At 39.8% G+C, this 16,206-nt stretch overlaps 1 protein-coding gene and 1 long non-coding RNA gene across 7 annotated transcripts; both read left to right on the top strand.

Annotated features, from left to right (window-relative positions):
- The first annotated feature begins 3,111 nt into the window (after nucleotides 1-3,111).
- Nucleotides 3,112-8,172, top strand: LOC103447462 (uncharacterized). Of its 4 annotated transcripts, none has more exons than XM_008386664.4 (4): nucleotides 3,112-3,465; nucleotides 4,890-5,127; nucleotides 5,218-7,503; nucleotides 7,594-8,172. In XM_008386664.4, exons 2-4 carry the CDS (start codon nucleotides 4,975-4,977, stop codon nucleotides 7,888-7,890), a joined length of 2,736 nt encoding a protein of 911 aa, XP_008384886.2. In that variant the 5' UTR covers nucleotides 3,112-3,465; nucleotides 4,890-4,974; the 3' UTR covers nucleotides 7,891-8,172. The 4 variants fall into 4 exon arrangements, with proteins under 4 accessions (XP_008384886.2, XP_070663775.1, XP_070663774.1 ...); XM_070807674.1 differs by having other exon boundaries at nucleotides 3,200-3,494; XM_070807673.1 differs by having other exon boundaries at nucleotides 3,204-3,938.
- A 5,420-nt stretch (nucleotides 8,173-13,592) lies between these two features.
- On the top strand, nucleotides 13,593-14,667 carry LOC139189710 (uncharacterized). Of its 3 annotated transcripts, none has more exons than XR_011573562.1 (2): nucleotides 13,593-13,802; nucleotides 14,521-14,667. It is a non-coding gene; the product is annotated as an uncharacterized lncRNA (long non-coding RNA). The 3 variants fall into 3 exon arrangements; XR_011573564.1 differs by lacking the exon at nucleotides 13,593-13,802 and adding an exon at nucleotides 14,067-14,164; XR_011573563.1 differs by lacking the exon at nucleotides 13,593-13,802 and adding an exon at nucleotides 14,232-14,345.
- Nucleotides 14,668-16,206: the final 1,539 nt, after the last annotated feature.

Genomic DNA, 16,206 nt, shown 5'->3' on the forward strand with positions numbered 1-16,206 from the left:
GGACTTTGCAAGCACGATCTTTGATTGATGACTACAAAATAAGCGATTCAGATGATTAGATTAAATCTAAAACGGGCCTAATGAGTTGTTAGGTTATACAAAATATATGGAGTTGTATAGGATCCTTGCTCTAATTTCAATTTTTTTTTTGTACAACAATATATTTTTACACTAAGAGAATGGGGAGTCGGAGTTCAGCTAAGTCACACAATGGGCAACCTAATTTGGTATCGAATTTGCTATCCAATAGATTCGAACCTAAGATTTCTTACTTATAAGTGAAGAGGAATATCATCAGACCGTATAACTGAGTGACCACTCTAATTTCAGTTTGTTTAACAAAAAATATGTTAATTAATTGTTTTGACTCTTTTTTTATATGGAGTTATACCATAATATCATATTATACTTCATACTTTGTAACTGTACTTCAAATTATCTATATGGTTTGCCTTCTTTAGATTCATCAACACAACAAACTATCATCCATGCCATTATAATTCAGAAACTTCTTCAAAAAATAAAGACTGAAAGTCGTTAGACTGAATAGTAATAGCCATTAACAACTTGTAAGTGTAGAGCTCAATGTGAAAAGTTGAAATGATATCTTCAATGGTTGTATAATTCTTTCAAGTCCTCAAAATAGTAGACTGCCGTGACAAAATCATCAGTTCTTTTAAAAAAATATTAAAAAGACGATCGTATAATTCTTATATTATAAACCGTAGTATGCATTTAATCATTGATTGTGACAACCATGACTCTACATTGTAATATAATCATGCTCTTTGTATCTGAAATTCCCTTTTTATCTGCATATTCTCCTATTAATTTAAGAGGTCACTTCCTTTTGCATATCATCACATCCTCACCTTTTACTTTAATTCTTTTTTATAATACTCCTCTCCTTGATCCCCTTTTTAGTTGAAAGTGGTCGCTTTAAACCCAGGCGCTGGTTCAAAAGCATACCCCTTTTATCTTTTGGTACATCTTTTTGGATAAAAAAGTGAATCCCTTTGAGGGTTTATTCATTTTTTTTATTAAGAAGAATTAAAAAAACAATTAGTAAGAAATAAAAAAGGAAAATGAGTTATATTTGATTTATGAGCGGTATATAACTATGTATGAAAAATGAATTGTCAAATTTTAAACGCATTAAATTCTTAGGTTCAAGTGATAGTGGATGGATGACACATGTCGCATAATGAATGAGAAATGCAAGTGGAAAAAGGAACGAAGATCCTCTCCGGATCCTCCAACCATGTTCGTTCATCATACATTATGCGATCAGAAATCATTATAAATTTTTTTATTTAAAATTGAATATAAACAGTACCTGACAAAAATTGATCGCACGATATACGATGAACGAATGTGATTGGAGGATCCCCATGATCCTTACAAAGAGGATCTGGAGAGGATCCACATTCCTAAAAAAAGGTAGATGAAAAGAGAATGTTTTTGTTCACCAATCTCAAGTGATGATGATGTTCACAAACATATTTATCACTGCTAAATGAGTTTAAATTTCGATATTAGTATAGTGGATAGACACAAATATCAAATTTTATTCTCTTTCAATGATAATAAATGAGATGATGAGTAAAAATACACCCAGATAAAAAAATGTAACTGGCATTCCTCTTCTTTGTAACTGTAACAATAATAAAAGTCATTCCTCTTCTTTGTAACTGTAACAATAATAAAAGTAATCAAAATAAAACCAAGTTTGTGCATTTTCCGTTTCATAATTACTCAAATGATGTTTATTTAGGTATAAATGACATTAATTACTAGTACAAGGGAATAAGCTATATTTGTTGAGAGCAATCCCTGCATATACCATGTTCATGGAGGGCTTTGTGTTAGAAAGTTAGAGACAAATTTTGTACATGTGAAAGAACTATTTTAACCCGGCTATTTACAATAGTATAAGACTACTGAGTAATTTCAAAAATTAAAAATTAACTTTATAAAATTGAATTGTAAACTTAAAAAAATCAAATGGTAAAGATTGTTTAAAAATGCAACTACTTGGAAGACTCGACTAAAATCAAGCCAAAGTTACGCACTTTGATAATTATGTAAAAACATTACAATTGTCAATTTTTAAAAGGAATCAGTTTCATGGTTTGAAAAACCCCCTGATGTAATAGTTGATTTACTTTTGGAAGATAATTTGAATTCTTAATTTTGTTGGTGTGGGACGCTCTTTTTCCTTTCATTCGGGTTTTATGTCCCGGAAAGGTTTTTATCGAGGTCCATTGTTAGCACCCTTTTCATTTGTTTGTACGTTGTTCCATCTTGAATTGAATATCGTACTTGCTTTCAAAAAAAAAAAAAAAGGAATCATAGAAAATAGCTAAAAGACAAAAGTTCACAAAGTTAGACACTTTGATAATTAGGTAAAAACGTTACAATTGTCAAAATTTTAAAGGAATCATAGAAAATATCTAAAAGACAAAAGTTCACAAGAGAAAACGAAGTAAAGAGAAAAACCGAAATGATTATATGTTTTTGTCAAAATTGGAAAAGATGTAGCCAATAAAAACAACAATCACTAGAGGGGTCTATTCTTACTTATCACAGTCTTTATAATCTTTCCTTTTTTATTTTATTTATTTATTTAATTATCTTTAATTTATTCTATTAAACAACTGTTAATTAAAAAAAGTATCTCGAAAAAAAAAAGAAAGTGTAAATAACACTTCTCCCATAAAATATAAATAAATAAAAACCCTCTACAACCCAAGTCAGTTGGGCCCGCCGTTTTTAATCAAACTTTATAATGAAAATCTTCATGATACGAGACGAGATCAACAGGTGGAAAAGTATTAGAAACAAATAAAATAATAATGCATTTCAGAGTGGGACCCAGCAACATACTGTCTCTCTCTCTTAGGAGGTTATCCGATGCGACCGCACGATCACCCGGTCTTCCTCTCAGCCGTCCAATGAAAACGATTGCCTCCCTCTCTCCCTCCCCCTGGAATTGGATCACCTCCGAGGCAAATCCTCGGATCCTCCTGATCCAATAATACGAACCGTTAGATTTTGATCTAACGATTACAAATAGAGAATCTTTTTATGATTATAATAATTATAATCGTTGGATCAAATTCCCCTCTCCCTCCCTCTCTTAAGCTTTGACTGATTGTACCTTACGGTAATAAAATCAGCTCCAGCCAGAAACACCACCACACACTCTCACTCTAACTCCAGATTCTCTCTCTCTCTCTCTCCTCTGAGCTTCCGAGAGGCGTTGGAGTTTGGGGAAGAGAAAGACGCAAGCATTTCGGATTACGAGGCTGCTGACCTAATGATTCCTCTCCGCCTTTGATTTCTCTGCTTTTTTGTTACCTTTCTGCTCACACAGACCAATGATCCACCGACACTTACTGCTATGCCCTCGAGCCCGTCGCGGTTCCCGTTAACGGCGGTGCGTCGAACCAAAGATTCACTCCGGTGAGTACTACGCATACGATGCTACTCGTGTGAGTCAGAAATTACGAGACTTTTTTTTTTGTTTTTCGTTTGTTTACCGAGATAATGTATGTAAATTTTCTTGCTGTTTCCTTGTTTAAATGCCGGTTTGTTTTCAAGTTTCCGTTTTTCTTCTGCTCGGAAATTGTCGGTTGAAAGATATTCAATTTGCTATTTTGAGAGAAAAAGATTTCCTTTTTATTTATGCTGAGATTCCGTTTCAATTGCCAAATGGGGTTTCGATATTCACTGTTTGGCAGCTGAGAAAGTGAGAAAAATCTCACCTTTTCAGCATTGTGTCCTTCCTTTTCCCCTGTGATTTCCTTCTCATTGCCAAACGGGGCAGACGTGTGTAAAAGATTTTGAAATTTGAGAGTGCTCCTTCTGATTGTGGCATAGCTGGCGAGTTTTGTCGTTTCCGCTAGGCTTAGCGGCGACAGTGACTCCGAGAACAGGTCGTTTTTACCTTATCATGATTTTTGAGATTGGAGTTTCAAATTTCCATGGACCACCGAAGTTCTTGGTTTTGAATTTGCTTATCTGCTTTCCCTGTTTGTCAATATGCATCTCCCAATTGTCTTGTTGCATTGAGATTTCAGTTTCGTGGCATGAAAGGCTCTGTTTAATAATATGAATTTAATTGATACACTGTCGATTCGCCTTGTTCTTAACGCAATTGAGTTGTGTGGATGACAATTTTTCGGAATTTTATTTTTCGAGAAGTTACGATATGAAGGCATTATTATGTATATTGCTGATAGGAAAGTGAGATTTTTGAGTTGCCCAATTGTTGATAGCTTTTGCTGAGCAGAGGGGACGAATACATTCGTGCCATTTTTGTCCTTGAGAGTGTAAGATTTGTGAGCTTATTATGTTTGACTGCTTGCATGATCTTTTAGCTACTTTGTCGGAATTAAAGTGTGGGATCAAGATTTAGATACCTGTTGTGTTGTGGGTTTTCTGTTTTTTTGTTACGGAGTTTTCTGGAAAATAGGATCTCTTTTGTGATAGATTCCGGAGTTTTGGTTGTGTGTAGACTTGTAGTAAATACTGCAATTAGAATGTTGTTTATCTCCAAATGACAGTACAGTAGTCTAAAATGTCCAGGAAAAGTTACCGGGTAGAGCCTCCACCTTATTCAGGTGGCTTTACTAGGGAGACTTAAACTTAGTTTATTTCTTGTTTAAAAATGCTGTGACTTTGTTGCTTTGCTTCTTGATTTGTGGGAAGGGTAAAGTTTCAGATGTCGATGAACGAATATAGTTAGTGAGAAGGAACGGTACTTAGCATGTCTATACATGTAGTATTCATGGTGTCATTACCTTCCTTTTAATTTGAGTAACCTTGTTTTAGTATTTAAATTTTAGGGCTTCTGTATTCAACTTTCTCTTTGTTTTTATTCTCAGATTGGCCAGCATTCTTATGAATCAGTGCAACCGTGCAGCTGAATAAGAAACATATGGAGCTTCCGTTTAGCAAGAGTATTCACGTATGATAAACCACGACATAGCAGATACTACCATGGATGGCTGCAGAGAATCCAGAAGGAATTCCAACGATCAACAATCTTCTGGAACGTCTGGAAGCATATCATGTCCAACAACTGCAAGCATAAACCAAGAAGAGCAGTCCAAATCAAGAAAGGTTAGTTTGTCCTATGCTGATCTTCATTATGAGATTACAAAAGATGTAAACTGTATTCCACCTAATTCTACTGGGAACCGCCAAAAACAGGGGATTGATAGAAAGAAGAGTGAAGAAGAGGAACTTGTTAAGTACATGTCCAAGTTGCCAAGTTACCTTGAGAGAGGCAAAAACCTTCAGGAGAAAGTTTTAAATGTAGGTGTCCTAGACTGGGGGCGCCTAGAAAAATGGCAGCATAGACATAAACAGATGCCATACAGAAGTAGCAGGAATTCACCATCAAGTAGTAATACAACCTCATGTTTTTCGACGGATGAATCATCAACCCATTCTAGCCGAGGCCATAGTTGTTCTCCTGCTCAACCGAGGGTGCATCGTCCTTCACTGGAATCTCATTTCATCAAATCTCCAATAGAAGGCCATTCTGAAGTTGTCGACAGTTTTAGAAAGACGGCTGAAACATTTAAAGATCTAAAAGCCGGCGGGAGTAGCACCTTGAATGGGCTGGAAAATTTTATTGGAACAGATAAGTCTTTATGCAAAAACCGCCCAGACATCAAGGTGGAACAGTACATGAGAAAAGATTCTGACCCAAAGAGTGAGCCAAAAAAAGGAGTTTTGCGGAGTGGCCCTCATGAAACTGCAGCTCATGGTGAATTAATGAAGAAATCAGAGAACTTAGATAAATCTTATTCAGAAAGTTCTGAACGAGATATCCCTGAAGGATGCCAGAAAGTTGTTCTGCTTTTGCCAAGAGATTTTCCTGCAAACAAAGATTCTGGTGTTTCCAACCTATCTGATTCAATAAAACTGCTTCATCAAAGAGAAGCAAAAGCAACCCAAGGAAGATTTTCAGATAGACCTAAGGAGGCCTGTCATGCAGAGCTCAGAACTGTTTTGTCAAACTCGTGCCCTTTTTCTTCTGAAGCTGAAAGTCAACACTCTCAGGTAAAACAGCTTGGCTCTACAGATGCTACGAGTATCAGATTGCAATCTAGTGTACCTAGCTCAGCAACACAATCATTTAAAACAGGAACAAGCTCATCGAGAGGCATAAAAGTAGAAGAGAAAAAAACAGCTGTAGCATCCACATCTTCAACTATAAGTGAGCCTTATAAAGGATTGGAACTGAAACCAAGCAAAGCAATTGCTGAAAAAGTAAGGAGCACTTCACCGTTTCGCCGGTTTAGCATTGGTGTGGGCAAGACGGGCAAGAGTTCCAGTTCCAAGGACTGTTTAGATGTACAGCAGCTGAGCTCAACATCTTTTTCGGCCAACCTTGGTTCCGAGAACACTGTGACTTCCACTTACACGGATACTTCAGATGGTGATAAGTCCAATGCCACTGGCAGAGCCAAGTCGAGCCCTCTGAGAAGGTTACTGGATCCACTGCTGAAGCCAAAGGTGGCTAACTGCCATCACGTAGTGGAGTCATCAGAGAAAGGTTCCATATCAAAAAATAAGGTGCGCAAATCATCTGAGGGTCGTGTGGATTCTTTGTCTGAACAGCCAGGGAAGGTAAAACTAGGTATGACTGGTTGTAGGACAATTAATGTCAATGAGTCAGCTATGGTCAAGAAGAGTGGATCCGCTGCAGTTCAAGCTCTTCTACGAGTTGCAGTTAAGAATGGCCAGCCCCTGTTCACATTTGCGGTTGAGAATGACATTAACATACTTGCAGCCACAATGAAGAAGTTAAATACCTCCAAAAATGATGACTGCAGCTGCATCTACACGTTCTTCAGCTTCCGGGACGTCAAGAAAAAGATAGGAACTTGGATGCATCAAGGCAGCAAAAGCAAGAGTCATGACTATGTCCGTAATGTTGTTGCTCAAATGAAGGTTGCTGATTCTCAGTTTCCCAATTTGGTCAGATTGGATGGCTTTAGCGTAAGAGAGTTTGTTTTATTCTCTGTAAACCTGAGACAGGGAGATTGTCAAACCTCAGACTTCCAGCCAAATGATGAGCTTGCTGCTGCTGTTGTCAAAATCCCGAAAAAGATCAATCAGCAGTCTACCGCAGTTTGGCATGACAGGGATAACTGTAGTATCTTTCCTGCGGTTGGTTCAGATGAGTGTTTGTCAAGGGTAAGACGCCATTCTTATTCTGGGGAAGCTGTAGATGGTAAGCCTTTTGTTGGTACTCAAGGCCTTAGTAGCACAACAGTGATACTTCCTAGTGGTACCCATAGTCTACCAAGCAACGGAGGACCATCATCTCTGATTGAACGTTGGAGTTCAGGGGGATCATGTGACTGTGGAGGTTGGGATTTGGGTTGCAAACTTAGGATATTTGACAATCAGAATCAAGTCAGCGAGAAATTGACTTCACATAAAGTTCGCCACATCCCAGATCGGTTTGAGCTTTTTTCTGAGGTATGGTGTTTTCCATTAGCCATGGTGACGATCTTTTTTCCTCTATAAACTCCAGCTAATTGTGCCCTTTGCTTTATTTCATATCCACAGGGAGGAATCCAAGAAAACCAGCCTGCTTTTAGTTTGGCCCCATTCAAAGACGGGATCTATTCAGTTGAGTTCAATCCTTCACTCTCAGTCTTGCAAGCATTCTCTATTTGTATAGCAGTATTAGATAGTCGGAATCTATGTGAGTTCTCCGGGTTAAGGAACTCGCTACAAGAAAAACCTTTTGGGGAAACGATGTTAATGCAAAATGATGGATTAAGTGCTCCAAATCAAATGGAAGGGGAAGTTCCTGCAAGATATGCCTCATATCCCCCGCTGTCTCCAGTTGGGAGGGTCTAGTTTTACAGTGATTTCCTCTTGACGTTACAGTATATCTTCATTTGCCCGGGTTAACATTGTACAAAATCTGCAGTTGGCGCCTTAACTTGTATTGCTTTTTGATTCATGATCCCCGGGCAGACAACAGGAGTCAGTTTTGCAGATCAGTAAATGTCAGAAGCAAAATATGAAGCAATTCATATGTATTGTGAGTGTAAGTGTTTAATCTATGTAAATGTGCTTATAGTAACTGAATAGTATGTTGCTTTTCACTTGAATTTCAATAAACTCTCTCTCTCTCTCTCTCTCTCTCTCTCTCTCTCTCTCTCTCTCTCTCTCTCTCTCTCTCTCTCTCTCACGCGTGAGCCCCCGTGGGCTCACGGAACATTGCACACGTGGTTGCACACACAAGAGACGCCAGGACGGACACAATCTAATCTAGGGGGCCTGCATGAATCTTGGGTGTGAAGCAACAACACAAGCATGACATACATTGCTGAATTTAATGATTAAGTATCTGTTTGATAGATTAAGGCAACTTAACAGGTGAATGTACATTGTTGTATAGTAAAACGACTCGTGAAGTAGGCAATAGTGATGGAAGTCGGAACAAAGATGTCCAAAAGGCTGAAATAGTGACAGTGTGCTAGCTTTTGTTAGGAGTGCCCGCATGGGGGTGTATTGGAATGGTTGGGATGCGTTGAGAAATCGTATGAAACTGGTTTTCTTTGCAGCACCGGTGAGGAAAACTGGTTTGCTTCTTTTTGAAAGCAGTACAAACTTAGGAAGAAAGCCAAAAGCGAAAGTGAAGAAAGCCAAAAGCAAAAATGACACGTTACCCCAGACCACTTGGGGGCAAACCAAGGACCTGAACACTAGACAAACAACTCTTAGGTCAAATTTTGTTCTCGATTCCATTTTTCAGTTATATCATTATGGTGTCTCAATTTCATTTTGAAGTTGTTCATATCTTTGGTATACTTAGAACAAAGTAGAATTTTTAGTAAACAATAATTGTTAAATCATTTAGAATACCCAAAGCTTGTTGGCAGTCCCACATCGGTGGGGGAAGTCAACATTTGGGGAGCGAGAAACTCTAGCATTTAGCTAGGTGGGTATTGCGTGAGAGAGTTGAACCCCGATCATTTGGGAGCAAACCAAGGACCTAACCGCTAGACGAACAACTCTTAGGTCAAATTTTGTTCTCGGTTCCATTTTTAAGTTATATCATTATGATGTATCGATTCCATTTTTAAGTTATTCATATCCTTGGTATATTTAGAACAAAGCAGAATTTTCAGTAAGCAGTAATTGTCAAATTTTTTAGAATACCCAAAGCTGTGTGTCTGCCAACTCAGTTCTTATCCTCCGCAGATTTGCCTGATCGATCTACACCTCAACCACTACTACCGATGAGCACCAGAGAGAAGGATAGCAAGAACAGAGAACTTGACAAATTCCTTAACGGAAATTCTGCCAACATTACCACTTGAGTCCGGAAAATGAGTAAAGATTTATTGTCGCCCCGTTCTGTTTGACCTTTCCCTTGTAAATTGAAACACAGGACAGATAGATCAAAAAGTTTCGAGATAGGAACATAGTTAGCAGTATATGGTACATGGATGAGCAGCACATGCTGAAGATGGCTTTGCTGCTGTTAAGAATTCTAACTTGTTTCAACAGATGCATTCTCCGTTGTTTAGCGAGGCGGATAAACCTGATCCGTATTATTTTTGGAAATGAAAATGAATATTGTTGATGCACAAAATCAGCGAAGACTTTGGTACAACAGAAAGTGTCAGGTTTTGTGACCTTCGCTTGGTTGCTTCGGTCACTAGTGAGGATAAGTACGTAAATGAATAGAGACAGAGAAGCAAACACAGGATGTACGTGGTTCACCCAGATTGGCTACGTCCACGGAGTAGAGGAATTCTTATTAGTAGTGAAGGGCTTACACAAGTACAAAGGATCAAGCTCTCAATTTAGTGAGTTCTTGTGAATGATTTAACACAAAATGGCATTAGGCCATATTGTGGGGGAATGACCCTTATTTATAGAAAAACTTGTAGCTTTGTCACATTGACATGTGTCATGTTATGATTGGTTCTTGATGTCGACACGTGCTGCGCTCTGATTGGCTTCTAATCTTGACACGTGTCGAGTAGTGATTGGCCTCCTGGTCGGAGGGGAACTCTTCTGGGTCCTTGACAGTATAGCGTTGGCCGGTGCTCGGTAGTTTCGGGATTGGTCAAGTATGGTACAAACAGTGCTCCCCTAAGTTCCCGAGTGAGGGAAACTCCTCGGTTGGGGACTTGCAAGATCCAATCCCTTGAGTAATCACGAAACTTCTAAGTACCGAAGTGTGGTCTGATCTTCATCTGCCCTTCTCTGGAAGTACCTTTCCTCCATCCGGGAATGGTGTACTTAGCTGATGTTGACGCACAAGGTAATGTATCAATTTCACTTAAAGCTTAGTTGTAGTTTCGGGTTTAGTCAAGTGTGATACAAACCCTATAGTAGGAGTCCCCCAAGTCGCCGAGCTAGGAGATCTGCCGAAAGAGGTGACAGACAAGGTAAGCAGTCAAACTTCCAAGTAAGCAACCCAGGATCAAAGGTTTGACTTCGGCTTCCGGTTGATTGTTCTCATTCTCCTTGTCTCTCATTCAACTGCCAGGATAAGGAGAAGCAAATGGATAAGAGATGATATGAGATACTTTTGCTTTTGAAGAAGTAACTTTCCACATGCTTATTCTTGAACTGTGCTGGAGGGTTTTCTGGTGCCCTTCAGAGTATAAGGCCGACTCAAAAATTTGAGGGTCAAAACAAGTCCATCAAATCTAGAGTACATTCGACCTTGATGATATGGGATACTTTTGCTGTTGACGGAATAATGAATGTGGTATGGAAAGGTGTCGTGCTGTAGTGATCTGTTTCAGCTCACCGTTGAACCTTCTGCTTCAATCTTTTGCATGGCAGAAGTGGTGTGCAACCTTTGCATTTAAATGGTCCTTCAGAACATTCCTTCATAGTGACTCATCCACGCTTGGCAGCTTCAGTGTAAAGAGCCAATATCTGATCAACTGTCATGAGGTATTTGCCGGTGGAATTCGTGACCTTGACAGCAGTTGAGGATGAGTACTCGAGAGCAATGCTAAGTAAGCAACCAGGCAAAGGCTCCAGGCAGTCAGTTCCAAATTGGAGGTTTGATTTCAGGTTCCGACTGACTGCTCTCTTTCTCCTTGTCCTGCAGGTGTGGACAAGGACAAAGACAAAGACAGGGAGAAAGCATGATATGGGATACTCTTGCTTTCGATCCTGATGATATGAGATACTCTTGTTCTTGGTGTGGCTTATTTGCTGAGGTATTATCGGGGGGAAATAAAGCTGAGTATTTCGAGAGGTTATGTTGAGGGTGCCTTTTCGAATGCGAGAAAGGGTTGAGCATTTTTGCAGGTTTGCCTGTCCGTTGAGGAGGGAGGTCAATGTATATAGGGATTTCCCAATAACAAGTAGTAATGCTATTCCTTTACCCTTCTTGGTCACAGCAATGTAGTGGGAGCTGCCAGCTTCACGTGTTTTAATTTTGTCAGAGCACTTTGAAAAAGTGGTATGTGGTATCTGGAAAGCTGATGTTACGTGTGAAGATTACAGACAAGCTTTATCTAAGGAAATCTGGCTCTCGAAGTTCTGAGAGTTGTGCCTCTTCGGTTTTCGAACAAGTAATCCCGTCGAGGATCTGACTCTCGAGATTCGGAAAGCGGTGCTACTCCGGTTTTTTAGAAAGTAATTATGTTGGGAGTCTTTTCTCGAATGTGAGTAAAGGTTGGACGTTCTTGCCAACCTGTCTTGCCGCAAAACACGGAGGTCGACACACATAGGGAATTTCCAGTTGTCAAGCAGTGGTGCTGTTCCTTTACCCTTATGGGTAATAGTAGGGTAGCTGGAACTTCGAAATTCTCGTGCCTAAACTTTGTCAGAGATCTTTGACAAAGTTATATGTGGTACCCGAGGAGTTGATGGTGCATATGGAGAGCGGTGATTGAACAGTAAGATTCACGTGCTTTCAACTTCACCAGAAATCTTCGACAGATTGCCCGTAATTTCCGCAAAGCTGAGTGTGCATGTGACAGGTGCTGACGAGGCTGAAAAAGTAGGTGCTTCTTCGATTTCTGAGATCGGCCCTCGTGGTCTCTGAGCAGCCCAGCTTTTGAGAAAGCAAACGCCTCTTCGATTTCTGAAGCTCCGTCGAGTGCAGATTTTTATAGAGGCTGGCATTAAGTTCCACAGCACACTTGAATCTCTACCAGTAGAAGCTCATTTCTTGCACTTCTAAGATCTTGATTTGTCTGACCTCTTCCCTCTTCAACACATTTGAAAATGTCTGGACCCTCCGACCGTCGTTTTGACTTGAACCTTGGAGAAGAGACAGCCACGCCTTCTCCAGACAACATATGGCGCCCATCCTTCATATCCCCTACCGGTCCTCTTACCGTTGGGGATTCTGTGATGAAGAATGATATGACAGCTGCAGTGGTGGCCAGGAACCTTCTCACTCCCAAAGATAACAGACTACTTTCCAAACGGTCTGATGAGTTGGCTGTTAAGGACTCTTTGGCTCTTAGTGTTCAGTGTGCAGGTTCTGTGTCTAATATGGCCCAACGCCTATTTGCTAGAACCCGCCAAGTTGAATCATTGGCTGCTGAAGTGATGAGTCTCAAACAGGAGATTAGAGGGCTCAAGCATGAGAATAAGCAGTTGCACCGGCTCGCCCATGACTATGCTACAAACATGAAGAGGAAGCTTGACCAGATGAAAGAATCTGATGGTAAGGTTTTACTTGATCATCAGCGGTTTGTGGGTTTGTTCCAAAGGCATTTATTGCCTTCGTCCTCTAGGGTTGTACATGGTAATGAAGCTTCAAATGATGAACCTCCAATGCCTCCTCCTTCTGGGGTTTTGTCAAGTACTGAGGCTCCGGATAACCACCCTCCGGTGCTTTCTCTTTCTGGGGCTCTACCGACTGCTGAGACTTCCCCTAAGCAACCTTTGTGAAGGCTCCCTTTTGTTTGTTTATTTTGACTCATGTATATGTACATATTTGTGGCTTATCGAAAATATTAATAAATAAGCTTTGCTTCATTTCAACATATTGTGTTAAATACACCAAAGCCTTCTTCATAAAGTTCTTTGAATTTTTGCTTTTGTTGAAACTTGTATTGTTGAAGCTTTGTGAGTGAAGCATGTAGTTTGAGGTAGTGTTCCCTTAATTTCCCGAGTGAGGAAAACTTCTCGGTTGGAGACTTGAAAAATCCAAGTCACTGAGTGGTTGTGAGACTGCCGAGTATCAAGGTGCAGTAGCATATGGTGGGAGTCCCCCAAGTCTTCAGGCGAAGAGAGTTGCCGAATGAGGTGTCTCGCGTGTTACTAATTTGTCAAAGTAACGAATCCTTGTTTCGATGTCACACATTCGTATATGCTTTATCTAAAAATATTTCCAACTTTTGTGTGTTTGATGCTGCATGCTATTGACTAGACAAGATCAAGTGCAATTAGTAGCTTTTCTCTCTTTTTCATCTTTTCTTTGGTGGAATTGCTTTTCGTTTCCACTAATCAGCCTGAGTGGATGCAAGATAACACCTTTCTCTATAGCTCAGATTGCAAAGTCGTCTTCATGAAAGTTTTTCCTTATCTTGTGAACTACAACATATCCAAATTTGAGATCCATCGGAGTAGTACAACTTCAGAAATTCAAGTATGATGAGTAACTGTTCATCAATGTTCTGTTAATCCGTCAGACTTGTTGTGAGCTTCGAAACTCCATTTTCTCTTGTTCAGATCAACATACTTTCTTCATCGAAGTTGTTCCTCAGCTTGTGAACTACAACATATCCAAATTTGAGATCCCTCGGAGCAGTATAACTCCAGAAATCCAGGTATGATGAATGACTGGTTATTATTTTTCTGTCAACCCGTCAGATTTGTTGTGAGCTTCGAAACTCCATTTTCTCTTGTTCAGATCGGTATGCTTTCTTCATTGAAGTTGTTCCTCAGCTCGTGAACTACAACATATCCAAATTTGAGATCCCTCGGAGCAGTAGAACTCCAGAAATCCAGGTATGATGAATGACTGGTTATTATTTTTCTGTCAACCCGTCAGATTTGTTGTGAGCTTCGAAACTCCATTTTCTCTTGTTCAGATAGGTATGCTTTCTTCATTGAAGTTGTTCCTCAGCTCGTGAACTACAACATATCAAAATTTGAGATCCCTCGGAGCAGTATAACTCCAGAAATCCAGGTATGATGAATGACTGGTTATTATTTTTCTGTCAACCCGTCAGATTTGTTGTGAGCTTCGAAACTCCATTTTCTCTTGTTCAGATCGGTATGCTTTCTTCATTGAAGTTGTTCCTCAGCTCGTGAACTACAACATATCCAAATTTGAGATCCCTCGGAGTAGTATAACTCCAGAAATCCAGGTATGATGAATGACTGGTTATTATTTTTCTGTCAACCCGTCAGATTTGTTGTGAGCTTCGAAACTCCATTTTCTATTGTTCAGATCGGCATGCTTTCTTCATTGAAGTTGTTCCTCATCGTCTCTTTCATAACATATCAAAAATTCAGAATGAACTAATGGTTAAATATTTCCAGATCTTCGAAACATCACAGCAGCTTCGAAATCTGCAAGAATCCGACTGTCATGTTTGGAGCTTCAACACTTTAATTTCCGTCGCTCAAACAGAAATGGTTCCTTCTTGAAAGTTGTTCATATGCTCAAGAACTATAGGGTGTCCAAAATTCAGCTCCATTGGAGAAGAGCAGAGGTTGCAGAAATTTGATAGATGAAAGGAGGCGGAAGAGGGAGAGAGAGAAAAAGTCTCTTGGGTTGGATTTCTATTTTGGGGCAGATTCCAATTTTTGTAGCACCTTCACTATTGATGAATTGCTTGTACTTTTGTCCATTATGAAACTTGGGACTTTGGCTTGTTGTTGGATCTATTATAATATGTTTGGGAACATATATAAGTGAATAAATAAGAAGGAAAATTTTGGGCCCTTGTGGGTGTAAAACAAAAAATGTTTATGTTTACCCAAGTGTTTTTGTACAAGTTCAAGGGCATCTTGGGTTTTGTGAACAAAATTTGTTTATTTGGAGCAAGGTTTTGTGTTGAAGCTTTGTAGGTGAAGCTTTGGTGTTGAAGCTTTGTAGATGAAGCTTTCGAGGTGAAGCTTTGATGGTGAAGCTTTGTAGATGAAGCTTTCTGGGTGAAGCTTTGATGGTGAAGCTTTGTAGATGAAAGTATGTAGAGGGAGCTTTCTAGGTGAAGATTTTTTAGGTGAAGCTTTGTAGGTGAAGCTTTGTAGGTGAAGCTTTTTTAAGTGAAGCTTTTCGGGTGAAGTTTTTTTTTGGGTGAAGCTTTGTGGGTGAAGCTTTTTAGGTGAAGCTTTGTGGGTGAAGCTTTGGAGGTGAAGCTTTTCGGGTGAAGCTTTTTGGGTGAAGCTTTTTAGGTGAAGCTTTGTGGGTGAAGCTTTTCGGGTGAAGCTTTTTGGATGAAGCTGTTTTTTTTTTTTTTGGCGCTTGACACGGTCTTCATTTGCTTGTTTTGTAGTGACTGTGGAAGACGGATTGCTTTCTGATTGAGAAGGGTTCCGGCATCGCTTGCTATGAATGTAAAAGAGTGAGGGCTGAGTTGGCTAAATTACCTCTTTATTGAATTCATTGCCAAATGACCTTCATTACATAGGATGCCGAACGGCTATAGCTCAACACTTGTACATCGTGAGTCTATTTGTAGTAGTACTTCAAGTGATCAGCGTTCCATGGATGGCCAAGGGTCTTGCCATCGGAGCTTCTAAGTGTGTAAGAGCCAGGGCGACTGATGCCAATGACTTCATACGGTCCATCCCAGTTTGGACTAAGTGTGCCTTCACTCGGGACTCTGTCGCAGAGTAATCTTTTCTTTAAGACCCAGTCTCCTATTTTGAAAGAACGAGGCTTGACCCTAGAGTCATAATAGTTGGAGATGCGCTGCTTGTAGGCGACATTCCTCAAGTGAGCTTGGTTTCTGTGTTCCTCGACTAAATCCAAGTTGAGGGTGAGTTGTTTGTCATTTTCACTTTGAATGTAGTTCTGGACTCGGAATGTTGCTTGCTCGAGCTCAACAGGGACAACCGCCTCTGTGCCAAAGGCAAGTGAGAATGGAGTTTCTCCTGTTGAAGTCCGATATGAAGTGCGATATGACCAAAGAACTTGGGGTACAAATTCTGGCCAACAGCCTTTAGCTTTGTCCAAGCTGGTTTTCAAAGTGCGCTTGATTATTTTGTTGATGGCCTCAA

The sequence above is a fragment of the Malus domestica genome, chromosome 11 (genome assembly GCF_042453785.1).
Source record: "Malus domestica chromosome 11, GDT2T_hap1".
In the NCBI taxonomy this organism is placed as follows: domain Eukaryota; kingdom Viridiplantae; phylum Streptophyta; class Magnoliopsida; order Rosales; family Rosaceae; genus Malus; species Malus domestica.

Coding starts and splice junctions, on each gene's coding strand:
- LOC103447462 (XM_008386664.4), top strand. CDS start 4,975: ATGATAAACCACGACATAGCAGATACTACCATGGATGGCTGCAGAGAA. Junction 5,128..5,217: donor AGCAGTCCAAATCAAGAAAG/GTTAGTTTGTCC, acceptor CGCCAAAAACAG/GGGATTGATAGAAAGAAGAG. Junction 7,504..7,593: donor GGTTTGAGCTTTTTTCTGAG/GTATGGTGTTTT, acceptor TCATATCCACAG/GGAGGAATCCAAGAAAACCA.